We start from the raw sequence: 23,079 nt of genomic DNA, 5'->3' as shown, positions 1-23,079 counted from the left end.
ATGACAAGAAATCTTTTATCCATGCAATGACTTGTGCGTCAATGTTAAAATGTTCAAGTTTCAATAGTAGCCTGTGGTGAGGAATGCGGTCAAAGCTTTGGCAAAATGTAAGAATATCACGTCGACTTGGTTGCCAGCGTCAATACATGAAAGCAAGTCATTAGTAAACCCTGCAAGTTGCCCATCGCATGAATATCCCTTGCGAAAGCCGTGCTGGTATTTGAAGATTATGTTATGTTCTTCTAAGTATTTTATGATTTGAGAATGTATGATATGTTGGAGTAGTTTGCAAACGGTGCTAGTTATCGAAATAGGCCGGTAGTTAGGCGGTAATGAGCGATCGCCAGATTTAAAAATTGGTATGACCTTGGCTTGACGTCAGTCATTAGGAATTTGGCCGGATGACAATGACTGACAAAAGAGCGCACAAGATTGCCGAAATGCTTTGCGATGTACTTTTAAGCAACTTGTTGTTGAACCCAACGTGGTCAGATGCAGATGATACCTTACGATTATTAAGTAGTGATATGATACCGGACTCGGTAATATTTATCTGTGGCATGGTGATATCGGAAAGTGTACCTATGTTTGGACATGAAGTGACGTCCTCGCGGGTGAACACAGACGAGAATGCATTGTTTAATATTTGTGCATACTTTGACTCGGGAACAGTGGTGCCTATGGGATCGGTAAGCGCAACATCGGGGTGATTGTTTGGATTTATTACTTGCCAAAATTTACGAGGATTGTTAGTCAGCATAGATGACAAGTCGTGGTGGAAAAAGTGACGACGACTGGATTTAAGTAACTCTTGGTATTCTTTGTCGCACTGTTTGTATTTAAGCCACGATGGTGCAAGACTGGATTTCTGGGCTTGCCTATACAAACGCTTTTTTTTGTTGTTTAGACGCCGAAGTTGCTTGTTGAACCATTGTGTAGAGCTCCTACTCCTAATTGTTATGGATGGTATATATTTGTTAACGACATCAGTAAGCATATTTTTGAACGCGACCCAGTTTTCTTCAACTGTACGGGACAAGAAGTCAGTAAGAAACTGGTCTGCAAAAAGAGATAATTGTGCATTCATTCCATCAAAGTTAGCTCTGCTATAGCATTTAATTTTTTTTTCAATGATCTTCCTACTGTTATGCCGACAAACAATGTCCCCAGTAATGACGTCATGATCGGAGTGCCGATCTAGGTGACTAATGTTGGCGCAAATGTCAGGGATATTAGTAAGGATTAGGTCAAGAATACTGGAGCATGTGGCAGTGCGCCGTCTGGGTTTCATGATAAGTTGGGATGATAAAAAATCTAGAGATGACTGAACAAATGCATTCGATTCTCTTTCACTCTCCGTGAGAGATAGAGTTGCCCAATTGATGCGTGGATAATTAAAATCCTCAAATGTTAATAACACACAATTTGGAAATCGGTTACACACTTCACTCAAAATGCGATAGAACTCTTCAACAAAAGCACTGCCCATATCAGGGGAGCGATAAAAAACACCAATAAGTATGTCAGTACTGCTACCGTTTAACAACACCCATACACATTCAAGAAACGTAGAAATTATCATGGGTACACATGATAATTCTTTTTTATTGCCAACAAAACACCACGACCTCTCCGAGCAGACCTGTCGCAGCGAAATATGTTAAACGTCGCCTCGGTAACAAAAATGCTGTCGTCGGGAACATTGTCCGTAAGCCACGTTTCCGTGAACGCGATTAAGGATGCAGAGCATGAATCAATAAGCGAGGAAATAGGAACAGCTGAAGAGAGGACACTTCTGGTATTTGTGTAGAGGAAAGTTAATGCGGTATTATGGCAAGGCTTATGAACTGACAGCAAAGAAGGGTTGATTACTTGAACTGAGGCAGGAGAATGATTGGGTCATTCGTCAGCATTTCCGTGGGTGCCGTCCTTTACCTCTGGCGCATCATTTCCAGATGTTTGTAAACGGACTGCGCAGTTGGCATCCGTGTCCCAGACGTAAGCGTCATCATTTAGAATGAGCTTGGTGAAAGCAAGGCGGGGACGATCACCCTTCTTTTTTATTGACTTCGAGAACTGCCAAAGCTTTCGGCGCTTCTCGTGCACGGCAGCAGAGTAGTCCCGTGCTATCCTGAAATCTGTTTCCTTCAGCTTGCTGCCATTGCAGAGCACAGTCTCGATTTCTTTTTCATTGTAGAATTTAGCTATTATTGGTCGATTTTTCTCGGCTGAGAACCGACCCAGGCGGTAGGCCCTGGCAATAGACTGTACTGAAACCCCCAGTTTATTTTTTCAAAATTCTCGAACTATAGCCTCGCTACTGTCCCACGTTTCTGAATGGTCGCTGTCTGTAATGCCAAAAAACAGTGCATTCGATCGTCGTGAACGGTTTTCGAGGTCATCAATTTTCTCTTGGAGTTTGCGAACGCTACTGTAACAGGTTTCTGGAAGTTGCGTTGGAGGCATAGGTACACATTTAGATTCAAGGTCATTGACGCGTTTAGTTAGCGCGTCTAAGTCATTCTTAAGGATGCTATGCATTTCTAGAATTTTATTTACAGATTCTAGAAGGCTCGCGTTATTTGTCTCGAGACGCCTAATTGCATCGCACACTAAGTCAAGCTTCTCCTCCTGCGCCTTTGTCATCGGGCCAGGGCTCGACTCAATATCACCACCTAAGAGCAAACGACGCCACAGGTACAAAGCCGCGGAACGAAAACGCTTGCAACAATCTGGTGGTCACGACACCGCAACAAGACAGAAATTGTTGTCACGAAAGCCGTAGGAATCGTGGTAGCTAACCTGTACAAATACTAACGGTGAGAACAACATCGCAACTGCGGTGGCGTAGCCCGGCGTGTCGAAGATGTTGGCGCCCTTTTCACACTGCGGATCAGCTGACAATGTTCCATGTTGCCAAACGAAGGGTGCTCCCGTGTCCAGAAGTGGCGGTGTTGGTAGCGGTCGGCTCGAGGATAGGACGCACTGTTCCATTCCAAGGGCGGCGGTCCTAGTTGATGCGTCAGCACACCATCCGTCCTTTATCTTGAAAAGCCGAGTCGAAGCAATAGGCGTCAGCAGACCAAGCCCAGTCACCAGCACCTGTACAAATGCAAACGGTGAGAACAACATAACAACTGCAATGTTGCGATAAGTGGGGTCTTGATTTGATTAATTATCTAATACAGAAGATACACTTCTTCTTAATGAAGACAATGTGTTGAGAAAAACTAAGGTTAAATTCAAATTTGATGCCCAAGAATGATACACAATCGGAGACGGGTGTGTGATGACCATCTACAGTTATCTCAGGTAAGCCAGGTTTCTTCTTCATTCTTTCGCTAGATCGAAAAATTATGAATTGAGTTTTTGAAGGATTGATATTTATGTGATTGGACAAACGCCAAGCAGCAATATGGTAAATCTCATTGTTTAGTTTAATGATTAAGTTTGTTAAAGAATTATTGCGCAGCGACATAGTAGTATCGTCTGCGTATAGTACGCTATGTGCCGGCTTGAGACAAGCTGGGAAATCATTATTGTGAATAGAGAATATAAGGGACCTAGTATGAAGCCTTGTGGTACACCTTGGTTAATAACTTTAGTATCAGAATAAGCACCTCCAAAACAACTATTTTTTCTCTGTAATGTAAGTAATTTTTTAGGTGTTTTACAACTGGACCAGTAATTCCCAGGGTTTCTAGCTTAGTAAAAAGTGTGTTGTGATTAATTGTATCAAAAGCTTTAGTGAAGTCCAAGAATACCGAACCAACGAAATTACCCGTATCAATAGAGTGACGAATTTAGTCGGTTAGAGATATTAAAGATAAGTTATTCGAACTGCCTGCGCGAAAACCAAATTGAGAGGATTGCATCAATTTTTTTTAATTATTTAGGTGCTTACAAAATAACTTGTCCACTAATTTACTAATCGACGACAGAATAGAAATATGACAATAGTTAAACACCTCCGTTTTATCACCTTTCTTGTGTGCAGGAATAATCTTAGCCCTTTTAGGTGAAGTGTGAACAATACCACCTTTAAATATTATTAAGTGTATTGCAAAATGTATCAGAAATAGGCGGTGCAACAAGTTTAAGATGAAATACAGAAATATTCACTAAGTCAGGGCTAGAATTCTTTAGAGCTAATACCATGGAACATACCTCATCCGCAGTTACGGGAAAGAGAAAAAAAGAATGATTGCAGCGGTACATGGGATAAGTAGTAGTCATGGACGACTGATGTATACATGGTAGAAGTAGCCACTGAAACTATTTGCTATGCTAGAAGAATCTGTACGTGTTTTATTGTTGTAATTCATTTTATCAGCAGTATTACCGGATTTAGGTAAGTTTGTGAACGCATTAAGAAGTTGCCATTGCTTTTTCGGATTGTTCTGGTGCTTAGCAAATTTACTTTCGTAACACTGTCATTTAAACTTCTTTAGCAAGTTATGCAAAATGTTACAATAATTTTTATAAGCATGCCGCTAAGCGTACATTAAAAAGTTTCTTTTTAGTCTTTTTGTATACATTCTCTTTTTTTCTCATACTAGTCAGTAGACCTCCCGTTACCCAAGGGTTACAGGGAAACTTAGAATCTTTCTTGCATCGGACGGTAGTGGTGTTAGCGTGAGCGGCCTGTAGAAAGATGGAACAAAAATTTTCAAGAGCTTGATCGGGATCGTGCAGGGAGTTAATTGCAGACCCATGAGTATTTGTTGTAGTGTTAACAAAACTGTCTCGGTCAAGCTTGGATAAAAAGTAGCAAGGCTCGGACCGAGGTATTTCGGCCTGAAAGGAGACGAATATTGGGAAAGGGTCTGTGATCTGAGTATATATGACACCAGAGTTTGGAGCAGGCGCCATGTTAGTCAGAGCATGGTGAAGAAGCGTGTTGGTAGCATGACTAGAACACCTAGTAGGACGGATAGTTCATTATTCCAGGCACAGGCGCCGTAGTTCCAAGACCAGGGAAGATGCAGAGTCAGCCTGCTGAGTGTGCGCAGTATGCTCTGCAAGGCAGCTGGCAGGATGAGGCCGTCTGCTGCGTCAGAGGGGAGGCACGGTGATATGGACTGTAGACAGCGGGAAACACGAGCTGGAGTAAAAAATGTCGGACGGTTAGGCTGCGTTCTGTTTTGTTGCAGCCGCTGCTCGCTAATGATGAGCTTCTGTTCCGAGGCAACGTAATCAGCAAATCTGGAATCAACCTCGACCCGCAAAAGACAGCTGCGATCGCAATGTTCCTGCAGCCCATCGAGATGACGGTAGTGCGTAGGTTCCTTGGCATGTGTGCCTACTACAGGGGCTTGTCAAGGACTTTTCTCGCATCGCCGAGACGCTCGCTGTTCTAAGCAAATGTGGTGTTAAGGTAAAGTGGGAAATGCCTCAGGCCCATGCATTTTAAGGACTCAAAAGACGCATGCAGCCGCCACCAGTGCTTCCGCACTTCGACAAGGACGCCTTTGCCGAAATCCACACTGACAGCAGCAGCTTAGGCCTCGGTGCCTTCCTAGTCCAGAGGAATGACGGACTTGAACGGATGATAGCTTACGATAGAAGCTCGCTGTCGAAAACGGAAGGCAAATATTCTAGAACTGAAAACGAATGCCTCGCCATCATTCGTGCTACAGCAAATTTATACCCTGATTTAAATGGCAGGCCATCCAAAGTGGTCAGCGACCATTGCACGTTGTGGTGGCTAGCAAACTTAAATGACCCTTCAGGATGGCTCCCGCAGTGTAGCCTCAGACGGCAAGAACGTCACATCAGTGTAATCTAGACGTCCAGAGGAAAATACTCAGATGTTCATTGGCTGTCACTCGCCCCTATTGACCCTCCACCACAAGATGACGAGGATGACGACGCCTGCCTTAGAATATTAAGCGTGCAAGACTTCGCTGAACAGCAACGAATAGACACTGAGTTATAATGCCTCGTCGAGTATTTGGAAGAGAACACCGTCGTTGTACCTAGGGCATTTAGGCGAGGATTGTTTTCGTTCTCGCTTCAAAACAACCTACTCGTAAGGAGCAACTTCTCACCAGTCCGTGGCAACGTCTTGCTGTCCGTGTGTCTTGCTGTCCCCTCAGCGCTGCGTCCAGAAGTACTGCACACCGTACATGACGATCCGCCCTCTGGGCATGGTAGATTCTCCCGGAGGCTGTGGAGGATCGATGAAAAGTATTACTAGTCGCACTTGACCGCCGACGTCGACCGTTACGTCAATACATGCCGAGACTGTCAGCGACGCAAGACAGCACCGACAAATCCAGCAGAATTACTACAGCCTGTTAAGCCTGCTTGCCGACCTTTTCAGCAGATCGAGATGGATTTGGTCGGACAGTTTCCGACGTCAACATTCGGAAATAAGGGGATTGTCGTTGCGACGGACTGCCTTTACCCGCTTCGTTGAAACAAGATCTGCCGAAAGGTAGCGCCGCCAAAGTGGCGACAGTTTTCAACGAGAACAGCCTGCTGCGACACGGTGCCCCAGATGTCCTCATCACCGAGAGAGGAATGTCCTTCACAGCAGAGATAACCTGAGCCATTCTGCAATACAGCTGGTGAAGCCACGGGAGGACAACTGCCTACCACCCGCAGACGAATGGTCTCACGGCGCGCCTGAGCAAGACCCTCGCCGACATGCTAGCAATGTACGCGGACGTCGAGCACAAGACGTGGGACGCGGTCCTCCCGTAAGTAACCTTTGCTTAAAACACGGTGGTGCAAGAAACACAGATCACGCCGTTCAAGCTGGTTACGGCAGGAATCCGACGACTACTCTCTACGCCAGCTGCCGCACGTCTGCGACGAAGAGGATTTTCACAGCGCCTCCTGTCTCCACTGCGCCGAAGAAGCTCTACAGCTCGCCCACCTGCGGATCAAGAACCAGCAGAGGCCCTAATTCCGACACTAAAAGCTTCGACGACGCTCAGTCGTGTACTAACCCGGTGATCGTGTTTGTGTTTGGAACGCAATATGCCGACGAGTACTTAGCCAGAAGCTTTTACGCCGCTATTTCGGAACCTACAAGATCATCGGATGCATTGGCACACTCGACTATGAGGTCGTACCAGACAGCATTTCGCTATCACAGCGGTGCCGCTGAAGAGCTGCAGTAGTCCATGTTTAGCAACATAAACCTTTCAAGCTGCGCTAAAGAATTTTGGGAATTTGCATAGCTGAACTTTGGATGTTCTTTGGACTGTGTTACATTAGAGTGTTTCATTGTTTTTCGTTGCTTTTCTTTATTAAGTGTACTTTTGTGTTTCACTCTCCTGTTACCTTTATATCATCGGCACGTTAGTTGAAAGGGGGGGCAATGACACGTGGACTCGTTTAACTTTCACGGTTGAGTGGTTTTGACCACCTTACAAATGTTATCACTCAACGCAGGACGCGTCCGCATGCATCGGAGGTTACTTGAAAATTATCGGAGCTGGTTGCGCTGTCTGTTGTTGCCAAACCTTCTGTAATCTGATTGCATGTAGACGCGGCGCGAATGGTGTAGAACTCTCTGGAAGACATGCAGGCACCAGCGATTACTCTGGAACGTTCGGTGGCTCATGTATAAAAGCTGACGCGCTGGTAAGATTTCGACGATCGCCGAACCGTGATCGCCGCTATCGCCGTTCTTTGAGCGTGGGGAGTGGGGGCTTTGTGGGAACAGGTTCGCCCAATAAAAGTTAGTTTCATCTTTCACAGTGTTGCTACTGTGTTCTTTACGGTCACTACCACGTGACAACAGACATGTTTAGAATACCGTTTGTCGCCTTACGTATGTTAAACATAAGCGTCTTTGCGGGACATTACGGCGCGTGTCCTTTCAAGTTTGTTAGTTTACCTAACGGAAACACGAACGTAAAGAAAACGGTATAAAACAGGGTGCCGTCTGGTGCCTCATGCCAAACGTATCCAAATTAAGCAACCATCCTGCTGTTGCTATGTGGACGCGTCTCGTTAGGCGTACTGGCGCCAGAATCGTCGAACAATCTCAGAAAATGTACGTGGTATGCGCTCATAACTAGCCTTTCAGGAGAGTTTAGAGAAAGCGAAAGCTCATTACAATAGTTACTGGTGATCAACGCGAGTGAGAGCGTAGCCACCACGAAAATTCACGCTGAAGTGGGAACCATGGGTCCCACTATGTTCGACAACGCTATTTCTTAGCGTCCGTAAATATTACGGACGTTAAACTTGCCTAATAGCGCGTGTAAACCATAGAAACTCAATAACATTCCGAGCATGCGCATTGAGGACGACGCTATTTCTTTACGTACCTAATGCTGTTACGTTTGGTTGCAAATGCTAAACTAAAGCTGTCTAATATAATCATAAACGCCGCAGGTGGTTTTGACAAATATTTGTTGCTTTGGCAAAATTAAGATCACTGTGTACGCGATAGTATATATTGGGGTGCGTCAACTAACATTAGACAGAATCCGAAAATTTGTAAGTACCACGTAGCTAGACAGAACAAAGGCAATGTGGTTGCCGTCGCAGTTAGATACCCAAAGTATTTTTCTTCTGATTCCGCCTAATTTGATATCAGTCATAATAATTGAATCAACTTCTCTAATATTATAATTAGATAAAGAAGTGTCAATCCGAAAATTGCAGAGCGACGTGAAAAACTCCCGGTGTAGCTTTCCGTTGCTAGATTCTTGCTACATAAGTGTTTTCCGAGCGTGAAAGAAGCCCGCAAATGCATGCAAAAGTGCCGCGCCACTGGCCACGCCAGGAACTCTTCATGTATTGGCGGGCTCTCTCGCACTCGGCAAAACACTTTTGTGTGGCACATATTGAGCAACAGAAAGCTTAACGGGAGTTTTTTGTGTCACTCTGCAGTTTTGTCAATGATACTTTTAATCAAATTGTAGTAATATAGAGGCTGAATAATTATTCAGGACTAATTATCGCATTAGGCGGAACGCAAAACATAATATGTGTATCTTTAAACAACGGCAACTAAGGGTAGGTTTGTTCCACGCAGCCATGTAGCATGTGCATATTTTTAAAGTCTGGCGCAAGTTAGCTGGCACAGCCTGTACAGTAGAACACGGCCCAGAACGGGAACAACCTTGAACACAGTTGTTTGGAAAATCACGTCCTAGATTAGCACCCTGTGTTTTCTTGATTGTCGTAATTTTGATCAGTATGTTCTCGCCACGGTAAGAATGCAGTTTGTCGGGAACAACAAGAAGTACCTCCAAAATTTGGTGAAGTTGCAGCTGAGAGAGCGAAGCATACACGCAAAACCAACAGCTTGCCTTCAAGTTTGCCTGCTTTTCAACGACACCGAAAGCTGCGTATATTTTATTCCGATTGAAATTACATGGAAACCCCAGACGCATTTCTGCCTTCGGTGTCGCCATCATCGTCATGTTCCGTATAATGTCCAAGGATAATACCCCTGTCGCTGCTCGCCCTACGCTATTGGGGGAGAGCTCCACCACTGGAACCGCTGGCGCCACCGTCGCCGTGACGTAGTATGAGAGATCACGTGGACACAGCAGCCGCGTCGGCTGCTTCTGAAGTGCCGAAGCGCGCTCAAAAGGAAAGTTTGAATTCGCCACCTGTGCTTGAGTTCTGATCAGGTGAGGTCATTCTTGCGCTTAACGTCTGTGCTTGACAACACTTGAAAGCACTATAATATATAGTGGCTGCAGTTGAAGGCGTCCAACATGGTAGGCCACTGATCGGTGCCGCAGCAGCGGACGTACACAATACAGCCGGTGTCAGCCTTGAGATCCACCCGCAGGACAAGAAGCCGCGTTAAGCCTGGATCATAGACAAAAAAAATTTCAACAACATTGGACACTCCCATAGAGCCCAGCGGTCAAATCGACTGTAGCGCACCAAGCGGATGGTATTAATACGTTCCTGTTTCGGTTTTGGGCGCACGCGTTTTGAACGCCAGTTCGTACGCGCCACGCCCGCTCCTCTGATCGGCATGGCGTCTATTTCGTTTTTCGCTTCTACTGCTGAACCACGTGCAGCCTCGGCGTGGAATCATTTTATTATTTCGTAAAAGTGGTTGTAAACGATCTTTAGAAGCCTCCACCAATATGTGCCACGTGCAATTTCACAAAGAAAACGCAAGACTTCGTCTGAAATGATGCAATGTTTATTTCGCTCTATGTAAATGTTCGTTCCGGGCTTCATGTGCATTCATTTAAAGTTGTGGCAACGGGTAAGCAGCAGTCATTACCGTACGAAGCTCCACCGGATGCAATCAGCTAAAAAAGAGGTATATTACAAGCATGTATCATTTTGGTATATTGACCGAACAGGACTGTTGCGTGTAGAGGTGAAGCGTGCGTAAGTGGCAAATGAGCGGCATTACAGATAAATTCACTTTTACATACATTTCGTAGCAAATAGACTCCGGCCAAACAATGCCTTAAAATCTAAAGAAAACATTATTTTAAGCATCCCTCCCTTCCTGCGCATTATTTAGTGCACTTTAAGAGCACAAATACGCGGGTGACTGCTCGTTTCCAAAACAACTTGACCTCAGTCCACGCGATGGCATGCCTAGTAGTACACAGAGGTGGCTACAATGCAGGGTGTTAGCCAGACCATCTTACACGCTCGCAGAATGTCGTCTCGTCGCACATAAGACGGATTCGTTGGTTCCAAAGCCCTTTTTCTGTTCCTGAGAAGACAGAAATGTCAAGTTGTTGAGCTTGTCGGCGTTATCTTTTACGCGTCCTCCCGGCGCAATCAACATACTCCCGTGTTATCATTCTCGGTAATCGCTCGTCGCGTTTTGTACAAGCGTGAGTCCCGAAATAAGGTATATGTTGTTGTAGTACCATAAAAAGCCTCACAAACTTGTTCCGCTAAAATTCAGTACACGCAAAAATAACTAACTATCGCCGGGTTGCTTTTTTGCTAACAGCTTCACAACCCCAGGCGCGGCGAGCAGGCCTCAAAATTATCACAGAAAGTTACGAAATTACAATATATTTTGGGGCCAGATAATGCGTCACGAACTTCTCCCTCTAAAATTCAGTACACGTAAAACCATCTGCGGCACACAGCCGCGCTGCTTTTCTATCTGCGCCACTATGCCGAGCGCGGCCACTGTGCTTGAAAAGTACCCCAAAATGTAGTGAAATTAGTTACGACAATAAGAAAGCGCCAGAACTTGTCTCGGTAAGATTCAGTACAGGCGAAACTGCGTCACACGGCCGAGGTAGTTTTTTTTCAGAAAGCCAGGTGCGGCGAGCCTGCCCAAGTTATAATAATGCCTGGGCTTATAGAAAGCGTCGCAAACATCTCCCAGTGCAAGTAATGAACTCAGATTAAGTAGGCGTGGACGGCGGAGCAGTTTTTCGATAACTGCATCACTATATAGGTTCAGTTTTGTGCAGTAAGCATAAATGTCCTTGAAATGCGTCGAAGACTGTCAAACAAGATTTCTCACCTTGCTATAGTCTAGTAGTGCAGCTGTGCCGTGTCGAAATGCAGAGAGAACGCAAAGAAACGCCGGGCGCCCGACTAACGGGCAGCATCCAAAAGGTCGCCAAGCAAGCGGGCTTCACATGCGCAGCCGGCCTCGCTCGCTTCGGTGCCATGTCTGGCGAATGACGCATGCATATGGCGCGTCTGGCATGCCGCTAGCTTGTTGGTAGGTTACGCAAGAAAAGTAGTTCGCGAAGTATAAGTTAATTTATACGCAACACTTTTTAGTATTAGCGGGCAAGAATAAACAAATGAAACGTTGTCTGTAACTTTATTTCACAAGCTTTTTTTCCGATGCTAGCGTCACCTAACGGATGGGGTTGACACTAGGCGTGACGTGTTTCCTGTTGCCAGTTTTTGCCGAGTGTCCCCTGTTGTTAATTTCAACCTCTTTGCTTGGATCCCGAAAGTTAGCTTCGGGCGGCGGTGCTCGGTGAGTAGCACAAAGCGCCCACTGAGGCGCTTGCCCATGCGCGCTTCCCGGTTGTCATGGAGCTTTGGTCTATGAACTCGTTGCTTCTAGATACTACGAAGTTTACTGGAATGTAAAGGGAGTAGTAAAAGTAAATCAAATAAGGCATGGCACATGTTCACGCCTGTGTAGCAACAGACAATGAATATTGTACTGGATTAGCAAAAAGAAGCAGGGGCCAATTGCTCCCTGCGAAGACCAATAAACGAACAGTGCGATCCAACTTGAGAAATTATGATATTCAAAGTTCCACAACTTGAGAAGAAAGCAAAAAGAAAAGATTCAATTGTCGCGACGACAAATCACAAGTCACCGTAGGCGTCGAAGTCCCTAGGAATAAAGAAATTATTGTTGAACGGCACTGATAGTGTCCAGGCAACCATGGTTGCCTGCTTATTGTCAAATGCTCATGTGCTGCGGCACAAAGCTCACGGCACGGTAGGACAAGTCGCTCGTATCTGAAGCGAAACATTGTCCGCTGACATGCATGCAGACGCTCAGTCGGTCACAGCGAATACGTGCGATCACTGCATTGAAGCGTCATTCTGTTATAATCCGTTTGGCTATATAGACCGCCCACGATAACAACATACTTCACTTTGTTTTCTCTGAGTGACTGCCTTCCTTTGACGCAAGGAACCGGTTCAAACGAATCTGTCGCGGCGATGAGGTGCAGTGTCGCAGCTCAGTGTACGATGTAGGTAAACAGACCGTGTGTATAAACCATTCTGCGCTTTCTATTTGTCCAAGATCCTTATTTTAAACGTGAAATGCTTCTGTCATATCACGCGTAGAGTTTTTATTGAACGCTGATAGCCAAAGGTATGCGGTGGAGGCCACGTTTTCCCTCAGACTACGGAAGTGAGGCGCTTCCGACAGATCGTGACTAGTGGTCCTGTATATGCTCCCGCAGGGAGCAGAGTTGCGCATACCTTGTCCGGCGCCGCTCGCACCGGTATTCGCCGAGCGCAATCACGTGGTGGAAAATGACGTCAAATGATCAACCGCGCGCCCCGAAGCCAACTTTACGGGAACGGCGCCGACTCGTTTCTGTGAGTGCCATCGAAATCGCAATCAGCGGACCGTCGAGCGCGCGTAGCAACGATCGGCTCCGGGTCGCAGGCACGGTATTCGAGGACAATAAGTTAATGACTTCGGTGAAGTGCTACGAAGCAGATCATTCTGACACTCGTATTGCAGTATGACGGGTTGCAGCGCACTAAACTGCGCAAATCGCACGGAAGGTGACAAAGCTTTTTACGCGGTGCCGTGCGGACGGTCGAGACCGGCCGGCTCCGAAAGGGGCCAGGATATGCAAGGTCCGTTCGCCTTCTTTACAGAGGTGAGTTCGGCTTGTTTAAACTAAAGCGGCATTCATCTCGATTAACAAACCTGTACACGCTGAAATGCTTACGCCTGGCATGAGAGATTGTTCAGTTGTGCAATTTTTGGTGTATATGTGCAGCGTGACACAGACGCGGTACAAAGAAAGGACGACACATCTGTGTAGCGCTGCACATATGCGTCAAGAATGTTAACATACCAACTGGCTCAATTCGCTTTGTTGCATGTACGATTGTTCTGACCATGCAGCTCCAGAAAAGTGTGTTCAGAACAGAGTAAATACTAGCCGGTGCAATTGGCCCGCTGCACCATGGCTTTGCTCTGCTCCGTTTTGTTTTTGTCGGCTTTCTGATTTTGCATGTAAAGTCAATTGATGTGCCGGTGTTCATTGTTTTGTAGTAAGCGAAAACACCGTGCGCTCCCGCTTATGAGACAGCTGGGATAGCTACAGAATTTAGCGTCCGCAATATGTTGCTTGTTCGATCAGCCTTAGTCGACGCGAGCAATGTGAAATCATTTTTGTACGTTTAATAAGCTCTGTTTTGTAGTAAATTAACCTGAGTAGTATGAAGAGATCAAGAAAAATGTGCTGTCATATTACAGTCTGCAATGTGTGAATAATTACTTTGCCAGTTTGTCATTTTCTGTGATTAGTCCAATAAAAAAACCTGTTGTTACTCTTAATAACTTGTTGCCTTTACAGTGGCTTTGAATTCAGCCCCCAAGGCTCCAAGAACCAGCACTCATCCCCTGCTCTCACCAGCCATTGCTCATCCATTCCCTTGTACGAAATAAATTTGATCTAGAAGCTCGTGCATCTTGCATCTTTTTCCACTTGCAGGTTTGCTGCTACGAAGCAGCTGTTAAGTTCGCGGTATGAATAGTCAAAATAAGGTTTGCATAAGATGTGCGCAAGTAAACGTTTGAAATGCGTTTAAATTTACGTGTCTGCACTGCATATATTGAAAACGTGCAGCTGCTGTGAACGACGTTTAGTGATGAATGACATAATTGCAGGCACGATATTTCTGTTGGCAACATCCATTATTTGTCTCCTTTCGGCAGCCAAAACGTGCTCACAGAATTGTCTACCGCACGTGTGTGACGTTTTCTTTAAAAACCCTTCAAATCATTTCTTGCCTTCCACCTCCGCAAGAAAACTTCACATGCGTGCTCAAAAACATCGCGCCGCTTTTTGTTGCACGGTAATGCGCTTTTGCACGCGAACTTTTGAGATGTTCGAGCCACGGGCGTAGTCAGGATTTTATTTCGAAGGATCGAGGGGGTCCTATATGTGAATTCGTGCGTGTATATATCTACACACAAACTAAAAATTTCGTGGGTTAGCACCTCTACGGCTACACCAATCGTTCGAGCTTGGCATGCATTAAAAAGTGTCCTATTGCTCAGCGCTTGCGCACGGTTGCCGCATGTAGCTCGCGACCAGGAGCCAAAAAAGCAAATGGAACACCGCGTGGGATTTGCCTCCTGCGCGCGCAAGGAGTGGCTCCACTGCAGAGCTGGATCATAAACCAGACCTATGCGCCACTCTGCTCCCTGCGGGAGCATATACAGGAAAACTAATCGTGAAGCCATAAGTCCTCCCCCCAATGCGTACGAGTCAAACTCTGCAATTGGAGCCGACGAGGCGGCTGAATTTCGCCCGCGCGAAAGGGAGGAAAGCGGGGATGAAGCGCGCCATCTTCCTTCGCGCGCACGGCTCCCGACGTTGCCTGGCGCCGGGAGTAGGGAAGGGAGAGAGGATGGCGTTCTGCTCCGGTCGCAACTGCGTACGTGGAGGCTGCGCGCGGTATCTTGAGCGCGATCTGGGTAGGGAGCAGAGTCTAGGTATACGTCGACGGCTTTGTGCGTGCTGCGTGCTCCTGGCGCAGAGTTTCCGTTGAAGCGACACACAGCACGAAGGTCACCTTTTTCACTGCTGCGGCCTCTATATATCACGCCAGCGGTTTGACAGCGAGTGTCGTAGGTCATTGAGGGTTGTGTGTTCATGGTTTCTGTGCGCGCTGACACCATGCTTGTTTATTTAGTTAGAAAGCGAACGTTTACAGGTTGACATGGCCGAAAGAAGTACAATGCTTACTTCATATAACTGTCTGCAATTCTGTTCCCGCAATGTATGCTGTGCCTTTCGGACGAAACAGCGGCATTTTATTATTATATTACTTTTTACTTTTTGTTAGCCATACTTTGCTTTTTTACTTCTCGTTCAATACGCGAAGGCCCCCTATGCCAATAAAGCTTTAGATAGAAATGCGGCCATCGTTTAAGCTGTGCATTAAAATACTCGTAATAACGACCTACAGCTTTAGAGCGCGGCTTTAGAGCTCGCCGACGCTCCCTTAATGGTATGGCGAAAGTGTGATACTATTGTGTCCTTGTATTCTGTGCAGAAGGGTAACCAGCAAAGCTGTACTGGGAGGACTATATCGGCGACTGTATAGATTTATATGGTTATTGCTATATTGAGATATATAATGATCCATACACGTAACTTCGTGGTTATTATCATCTTTATTTTGTCTCATTCGCTTCCACAGTGACCATAACTTTGTGGTCGCTGTGGTGCACCGCGATCGGTTGTATTGCTATGCTAGCCACGCTGTTGCAATCGCCAAATCTATACGAGACTGGTGACGGGTGGTTGGCACGTCTGTGCAGCACTTAATTCCCAACCATTCCAACAGGACGGATACAGTCCAGTTGTCGGGTGCGCTAGGTCGACGTCAAGATCTCCCACTATGACGATCCACATGACAGATAAGATGCAACCAAAGGCGTCTATTAGAAATGTCTCAACGTCTCCTTTGGGCGTAGCCGGATGGACATAGACCGTCGCGACGACGGTCCCATCTTCTATCGGCCAACTTCCACATACTCGATGGTCCCGACCCACGGGCCGCTGAGCGTTTGGGGGCTTCTCGTCGCTTTGGCGCCCATTCGCGCTTTTGCTCTCACTGACGCTTTTGAGGACACGTTCTTCTTCCTTAGAGCGTACGACGCGCGTCCTCCCGCTTGCAAGTTTAGCCTGCTGATGACGACGCTAAGGGGATGCTCGCTTGCCCAAGTGCACGCGCCGTTTCGCAGCCCTTCTCGCAACGAAAAAGCGAGCGAGACAACAAATGACGGTTCGTCCCCTTACCCTCCTTCTTGGCCCTCCCTCTCCCGTTGCCTGCCCGAAGAAGTAATACATTCAGAGCTACCGCCATGACATCACGCGGAAACAGTTCGACGAATGATTGCTCCAGAGCATAGCCAACATCTTGGGCAGATGTTTTCCCAGATACTAGCCATGGATAAATGTACTGTAATAAGCTTCGGGCTGTGCACGAAGGCCCTTTGCCACGATGGCTACGAGAGGACGCTAGAGTCGCGCGCGTCGTCTGTATGAAAACAAAGCGCTGCATGAGTGGGAGTTGGCTGCAGCGGCTGCTATGAATCGCGCCCACGCATGACGTGCGCGCCTACTATCTCCCTATTATCGAGGCCGTCTCGCCACACTTTGCTCCATGTGGAACCTGCCGCTCGAGACAGATTGTCCGCGCCAGCCAATATATTGCGAATGAAAGCACGTAAACATGTGCCCTCAATTTCGCATTAGGCAGTATCGTAATCGTCGGTGCATTTTTTAGACACAGCTTCGCGGCTTCTTCATTGTTTCTCTTACATTTCTGTGGTGTTTAGCCATGAGAAGTTTTAAAGATGATCAAAAAAGCATGCACGTGTGCAACTGTAGTAAGTCATTCCACGCTTTCTGTTTTTCAGGGGCAAATCAGAGATTAGTATTTATTATAAGAGAGCTGCGCACTCGTGGTACATAGAAATGAAGTACGAAAACAGTAAAGTGTCTACTATACATAGAAGGGGAGAATCCTTCAATCGTTTTACTATATCTTCTGACGCCGAAGTAGCAAAGGACTCCTTCTACTCATTCGCCGTTCATTGCCTGGACGACGAACATATGGAGGTAAGTTTTCACCACCAACTGAAGCTAAGGAAGGCCTAACCGGCTCAAGAAGCCTGGTTTTTCTTTGTTTTAGAGTTCTCAAAACGTGGGACCAGACTGTTTATCAGACTTCGGCGACGTGTCACGTTTGATGATGTCATGTGTGGCGTAGTCGGGGCATGAGAATTGTTTTTTTTTTCAGTGCTACCCACTCTGTAACCACTGAAGCATATCACCACGCTCCTCTGGTGTGCTTAGCCTTACCACACATCAAGTCATTTCATGGTCCCCAAACAGCTGATCTTTATTGACGGTATGGTTCAAGCATCGTTGCCGTATCTATGTCTTTCACCTAAAATACATCCCTGACTTGATCGCCAAATCGCGTTAGGTAGAGGCAAGCGTGGATTCCTGGAGGCAGCAAATCCAAACTTGACAATAAATGCGCGTCTCCAATGTGTCCAAAAATATGGTCGAACTATAGGTCATATTAACTGGTGAGTTCCGTATTATGAATGCGGCCGCTCCACTTTTGAAACGAAACAGCTTTAAAACGTTCAATGCGAGTTGTTTTGCTGTAACTAGTGTAAAAAATAGACATTATGTTATTGTCACGTATAGGTTTGCATCCATGCTCCCAAAGTACCATAAAGTTGCATGGCTGCGTCGACAAAAAAACCATGCAGATCTAATGAACACTTTCGAATGTTCTTGTGGTAAAACTTTCGTGATGAGGTTAATAAAATGCTATATATTTTCCCGTTTCTTCCTGCACCTTTCGAATAATGGAAACGTATGCGCCCACGTTCACTCGCTCGCTCCTGATACGGAATGTGAAGATGCTTATGTTAGTATACAGACCTTCACTTTTCTTTCCTTTCTTTATGTGAAACGGCCGGCACTATGCTGATTGCCCGTTGTGAGTATCCCCTTAAATTATCATAAATCCGCACCACCAAGGTATAGCAGGCTTAAGCCAATTGAAAATAAATGAAGAAGGGTGGAAATCCAATGTGTAATTTGTGAAAAAGCCAATTGTAGCAAAAAAGCGAGGTAAGCCGACTCAAAGTGAATACAAATGAAAAGTAAGGAGCAGGAATTACCGCGATGTATAGGTCTGCATTGGCACGGCATGTGGCGAGTCGGGATTCCGACCATTTCTTTATTAAGCCATACAGCAGAAGTATGAAGAGGGAAATTGAGGGAGAAAAGGGACAGCAAAAGAAAAGAAGGAAGAATCAGGGCGACAGAAGAGAGCAGGGCAAGAGGAGGCCTAGGCAAGTCCAGCTGGATGCCGGACAGCAGATGTTCGGGTGAGCCGGGCTGCAGGAGGCTGCAGATGGACTGGCACTTGGTAAGTGGCTCCACGTTGACTAACGCAGTGGTAAACGCGTGAAGGCTCGTGGGGCGGCACGCATCTGGTACAGGTGACCGGAGGTCTCGGGTAGGTCAGGCATTGGGCCAGGCACCAGAAGCAGAGCGCAGGGGCCGCTTGACTGAATATCTGCGCGACTGAATATCTGCAAAAGGCTTGAAAGCGGTAGCAAAGCAGTTTCATTAAATGTATATTTAGCATTCAGCAAAGAAGACAGACAGGAAAAGGAGGGAAAATAAAATGGGCTGAGCCGGGAGGTCAGACATTCCATCTATCGAGTCCCCGGAGACGAGCTCCACCTTAGTTGGCATAACTAAGGCCAATATAGAGCGAAAGGCGAAGAGCAAGGCGGAAGAGGTAAGGCAAAGAGAGAAGGAGATAGAAGGAAAAAAGACCAGTGGAGAAATATGGATGGCTGAAGGAAAGAGCCTATTAGGAGAAATCAGGAAAAGTGACCCAAGAGAACACGCGATAAAGAATAGTAGGAGTGCCCGGCTTCGTGGGTCGGTAAGGAGAGAGTTATAAATATTAGGTATCACCGTAGTCGAGTGATTATCTTTAAGGAGATGATCAATATGAGAAGTGAGGGGACAGTCGTTCAAATAATTCAGCAAGTCTGACCAAGGAGTACCACTTGCGCAATTACAGGTAGCTGAGAGATGAAAGCGCAATTAGTTAAAAGGGAAGCGGCCATGAGCGGTGTTGAGGTGAACGATCGGTCTTTTCGGCGGGAAGAAAGGGACAATGCGATTAAGGTTTTTGATCCATTGAAAAATTCCAGTGTCACTTTTTCTCGCGTCCAATGAACATTCCACTGGGCAAAGGACTAGGCACGCATCTTAGATTTTATGGAAGAAGGAGTGGCAAGGAGAAACCTAGGAACACCATGGGAGGCGGCGGAGTTAGCAAGGAAGTCGGCCATCTCATTGCCATCGACGCCCTGATGTGAAGGCACATGAAAAAGAGACACCCGTCGCCAGGTATAAATGAAAAGGAGGAGCTGCTTGATGTCCCGGACATGGGTATTGGTGGTTTTGAAAGTGTTCAATGCAGTGAGCAATGACAGACAATCGGTGTAAATGTGCTGAGAGGTGAAATAAGGCAGAGTCCGTATGTAGGCTAGTGCCTCTAATAAAGCGAAAGTTTCAGTGACATAAGAAAAAGTGGCACTATTGTGTTTAACCTTGCCGAACTTAGTGATATTGCCAGTTGGATTATAAAGTACGAAAGCAGCGCCAGCAGAGTGAGAAGTATATGAGCCATCAGTATACAGTTGGTAAGCGTGCACAGCGGTAAAAGAGGGTACCTCTTGAAGTTGAAGGCGATGATCAGAACAACGAGATTTGAGGCTGGGAGGACAGTCGCAAGGGTTCAGGAAGTAAGGGACAGGCGACGCAAGGTAGGTGTCAGGGCGATAAAAGTGAAGGGCCATGAGCATGAATAAGAAAAACTTAGCATTTAAGCAATCGAATTCAAAGGGGAGCGGTAGTTCATTAGTCAAAACCTGAAGAGACGAGGTACAGTCGCGGACAGAATATTACGGAACATGAAATCTAAGAAAAAGCTGAATATCTCCGCAACCTCACAACGCAATCTGGTATTTGCATTTTGCACCTCGACTAGAATATGCTAACAACGTTGTCGTGGGCAGTTTTACTGGTTACTGCTACAGGCTGCTCGGGCACTGAACGTTTTCGGAGATCCCATTGTCCATTTTATTCTGTCCGCAACTGTACGCGTCGTAAGAAAAGCACCGGTGATTGTAAGAACAAGGGTTCGTTGGATAAAGGTAATATTGAGTTTAAACTGTGTCGTAGGAAAAGTGGGCCACCAGACAGGAGAAGCATGTGTTATGGAAGGAAGCAGAGCCTGATTATAGAGGAGACAGAGAGCGGAGGGAAGCATCAAATAGTGCATTTGAAGGAACAGGACAAGAATGGAAGAGAGAAGGTCTGCTTTAGCACGGATATACGTTAAATGCGCGTTAAGGGTGGGATGTGGGTCCAAGATAACGCCAAGAACTTTGATACTCGACCGAGTATCGAGGGCGATACCGTTAAGGCGAACAATGGGAAGACGGGTGCGTGAATAGGCAGATGAGTGGCTATTGTGGAAGTAGAGGAAACAGGATTTACCGGTACTCATTGTGAGTTTAGTGCGTTGTGCCCAGGTCGAAATAAGATTGAGTGACATGCCTTAGACCCTAAGGCGCGACGATTGGCTGCAAAGAGCGCGACAACAGTCTCATCGGCGTACGCTTGCGCAAATGCGTCCGGGGGAAAGGGCAGGTCAAGTAATGCGTAAATAACAACATTCCACAGTACCGGACTGCCGGGTGTCCTTTGAAGGCTGCCCAAAATAGCCGTGGCAGACACCGCACCAGCCTACGATCGGAAAGTGACCACGCGGTGCTCTAAGAAGGATTTTAGGAGACATTACAGGTTAGACGGACAATTGGGGGAGCGTAAAAAGTGGAGAACGACCAGGTGCCAAACACTGTCGAAAGCGCCTTTGAAGCCTAGGCAGAGGAGAATGGCGTGCATATCATGCATTGAGGGGGAGTCTCTAGAAACGTGAAAAGTAAAGAGAAAGCGGGCAGCATCAAGAACACTGCATGTTGAAAGACCATCGGGTAAAAGGAGGGAGGGGAGGTAATTGGTTCGAGAGAGTTTATCAAAGCAGGTGCGGAAAGGAAGGCCGAAAAGATTACGTTTTGAGAGATTGGAGCAGGTAGATTGGGAGGCAGCAGATTGGGCCATGTCAATGTGCATTTTATAGTTGGCATGGGCATCGTATTATTAAGCCTTAAACGTCTGTCGAAGGAGAGGGTCAGTGGTGCGTTGAAAGCGCCGACGGATAGCACGGATGCGTTTGCGTTCGACGGTGAGCTCGGTAATCCACCAAGAATTGGTCGGCAAGAGGCGCAGCCTAATCCAGCGAGAATGGAGATGGTAAAGCTGGTCAAAGAGAGTGTAAAACTTCGCTAAAACCAAATCGACTGCGTTGGGTGATAGCAAAGCCGTCTGCTGCACCATCGAGAACCATGGAGAAGTAATGAGTGACTGCAGGAGATGAGATGTAGTCGATTGAGTTAAGCGTTTATGCCGAGGTTTGGTATAGCCAAAAAAGAAAAACAAGATATATTTGTGGTCGGAGACCGTTTCGGCATCGTCTATCGAGCAGCTGCAGCTGCGTAAGGCGAGAGCAACCGATGCAAAGGAGACATCGCTCCAACTCTCAGCAAGGTGGAATTGGAAGGTAGGCGGCCAGCGTGGATCGTTCAATGCTTTAAAGTTGTTTGCGGCAGCAAATTGTGCGAGCTGCGCGCCATGTATATTACCTTCCACTAGGCCCCACAGTAAATGTTTGGCATTCAAATCACCCGCCATCACGAGAAATGGCTGAGTGATACAACACAGGTGAGCCTCTAAGGCATAAAAAAGAGGTTTCAGTGGTTCGTGGAGGCGGGGGGGGGGGAGCGTTAACTTCAAGGATGACGAAACAGACGGAAGGGGTGACACTGGGGACCATGCCATAGAGACGATGGGAATGTATTAGAAACATGTCACATGAATGTTTACGTGCTGAGGAAGCCAGGCGCCAAGCAACTGGTGAAGCGAAAGTGATGTAAGTGTGAGGTAGGTCCGGAAGAGAGTTGCCTCGTGAATATGGTTCAGAAATAATAATGAAGTAAATGTGCTACTGCTGAATAAAATCTGACAACAGCAATGTTGGTTGTCGGGAGTGTGCCAAATTTGCCTGCAGAAATTTAATAGGGGTGTAATGGGCCATGGGTGACAGTATACGAGATGGGGGAAGAGAGCATTAAGATTAATATAGAAGCGGAGATGGCAGCAATGATGGAAGGTAGACTGAACGTAGTAAAGACGAGACAAAAGGAGACAGATAAAAGGAAAAGAAGGACGAAAGAGAGAGAGAAGAAAGGAAGGCAGCCACAAGAAAGACCGAAACCACAGAAAACAAAAGAGGCAATTGTTGAGCAACAGAAAACGAAGATGGAAGAGGAGGGAGGGACATATGCACCCGCCTTGGAGGGAAAAGGGCTGCGCAGTGGCAAACCGACCCTAGCGTCAGGTCCAGAAACCGAGGGATAGTGAGCAGGCTGATGCGTCTGACGGCAGGAGATACACATCAGAATAGCCACCATGAAGCTCCGAAATGACAGGAAAAGCTGGTGCGTGTTTGCTTAGCCATAACTGTGCGCATGCGCATACGCGTAATGCTTTCCAGCAAAACCTGCCAAGTCGCATTGCCCGCGGGATGCGACGACGCCCGAGCCACTCGCCGGCACTCGGCGCACGACAGCGCCGCGTCCCCCATGCGGACCGAGTTCATTTCCGCGAGATGTGACTCTGCACACTTCATGCACCCTATCTGCCAGGGGTCCGACTTGTGCGGGAAGGCGCGTTTAGAGGGCCCGTACGT

The 23,079-nt window shown here is 46.7% G+C and overlaps 1 protein-coding gene and 1 long non-coding RNA gene across 4 annotated transcripts in view; both read left to right on the top strand.

Moving 5' to 3' along the window:
- The window catches only part of LOC135904231 (uncharacterized), a 121,801-nt gene that overhangs the window by 20,959 nt on the left and 77,763 nt on the right, over nucleotides 1-23,079 (top strand). For all 3 annotated transcript variants that reach the window (XR_011509018.1, XM_065434871.2, XM_065434873.2), the window contains one exon: nucleotides 17,078-17,279. Coding sequence is in view for 2 of the 3 variants with exons in the window: in XM_065434873.2 (XP_065290945.1) it covers nucleotides 17,078-17,279 (202 nt within the window). In the remaining variant the exon portion in view is untranslated. The remainder of the gene's footprint in view (nucleotides 1-17,077; nucleotides 17,280-23,079) is intronic.
- LOC135904230 (uncharacterized) lies at nucleotides 13,163-14,102 on the top strand. The gene is made up of 2 exons (XR_010565055.1): nucleotides 13,163-13,292; nucleotides 13,998-14,102. It is a non-coding gene; the product is annotated as an uncharacterized lncRNA (long non-coding RNA).

The sequence above is a fragment of the Dermacentor albipictus genome, chromosome 10 (genome assembly GCF_038994185.2).
Source record: "Dermacentor albipictus isolate Rhodes 1998 colony chromosome 10, USDA_Dalb.pri_finalv2, whole genome shotgun sequence".
Taxonomy (NCBI): Eukaryota; Metazoa; Arthropoda; class Arachnida; order Ixodida; family Ixodidae; genus Dermacentor; species Dermacentor albipictus.
This window is presented reverse-complemented; position numbering and strand designations above follow the sequence as displayed.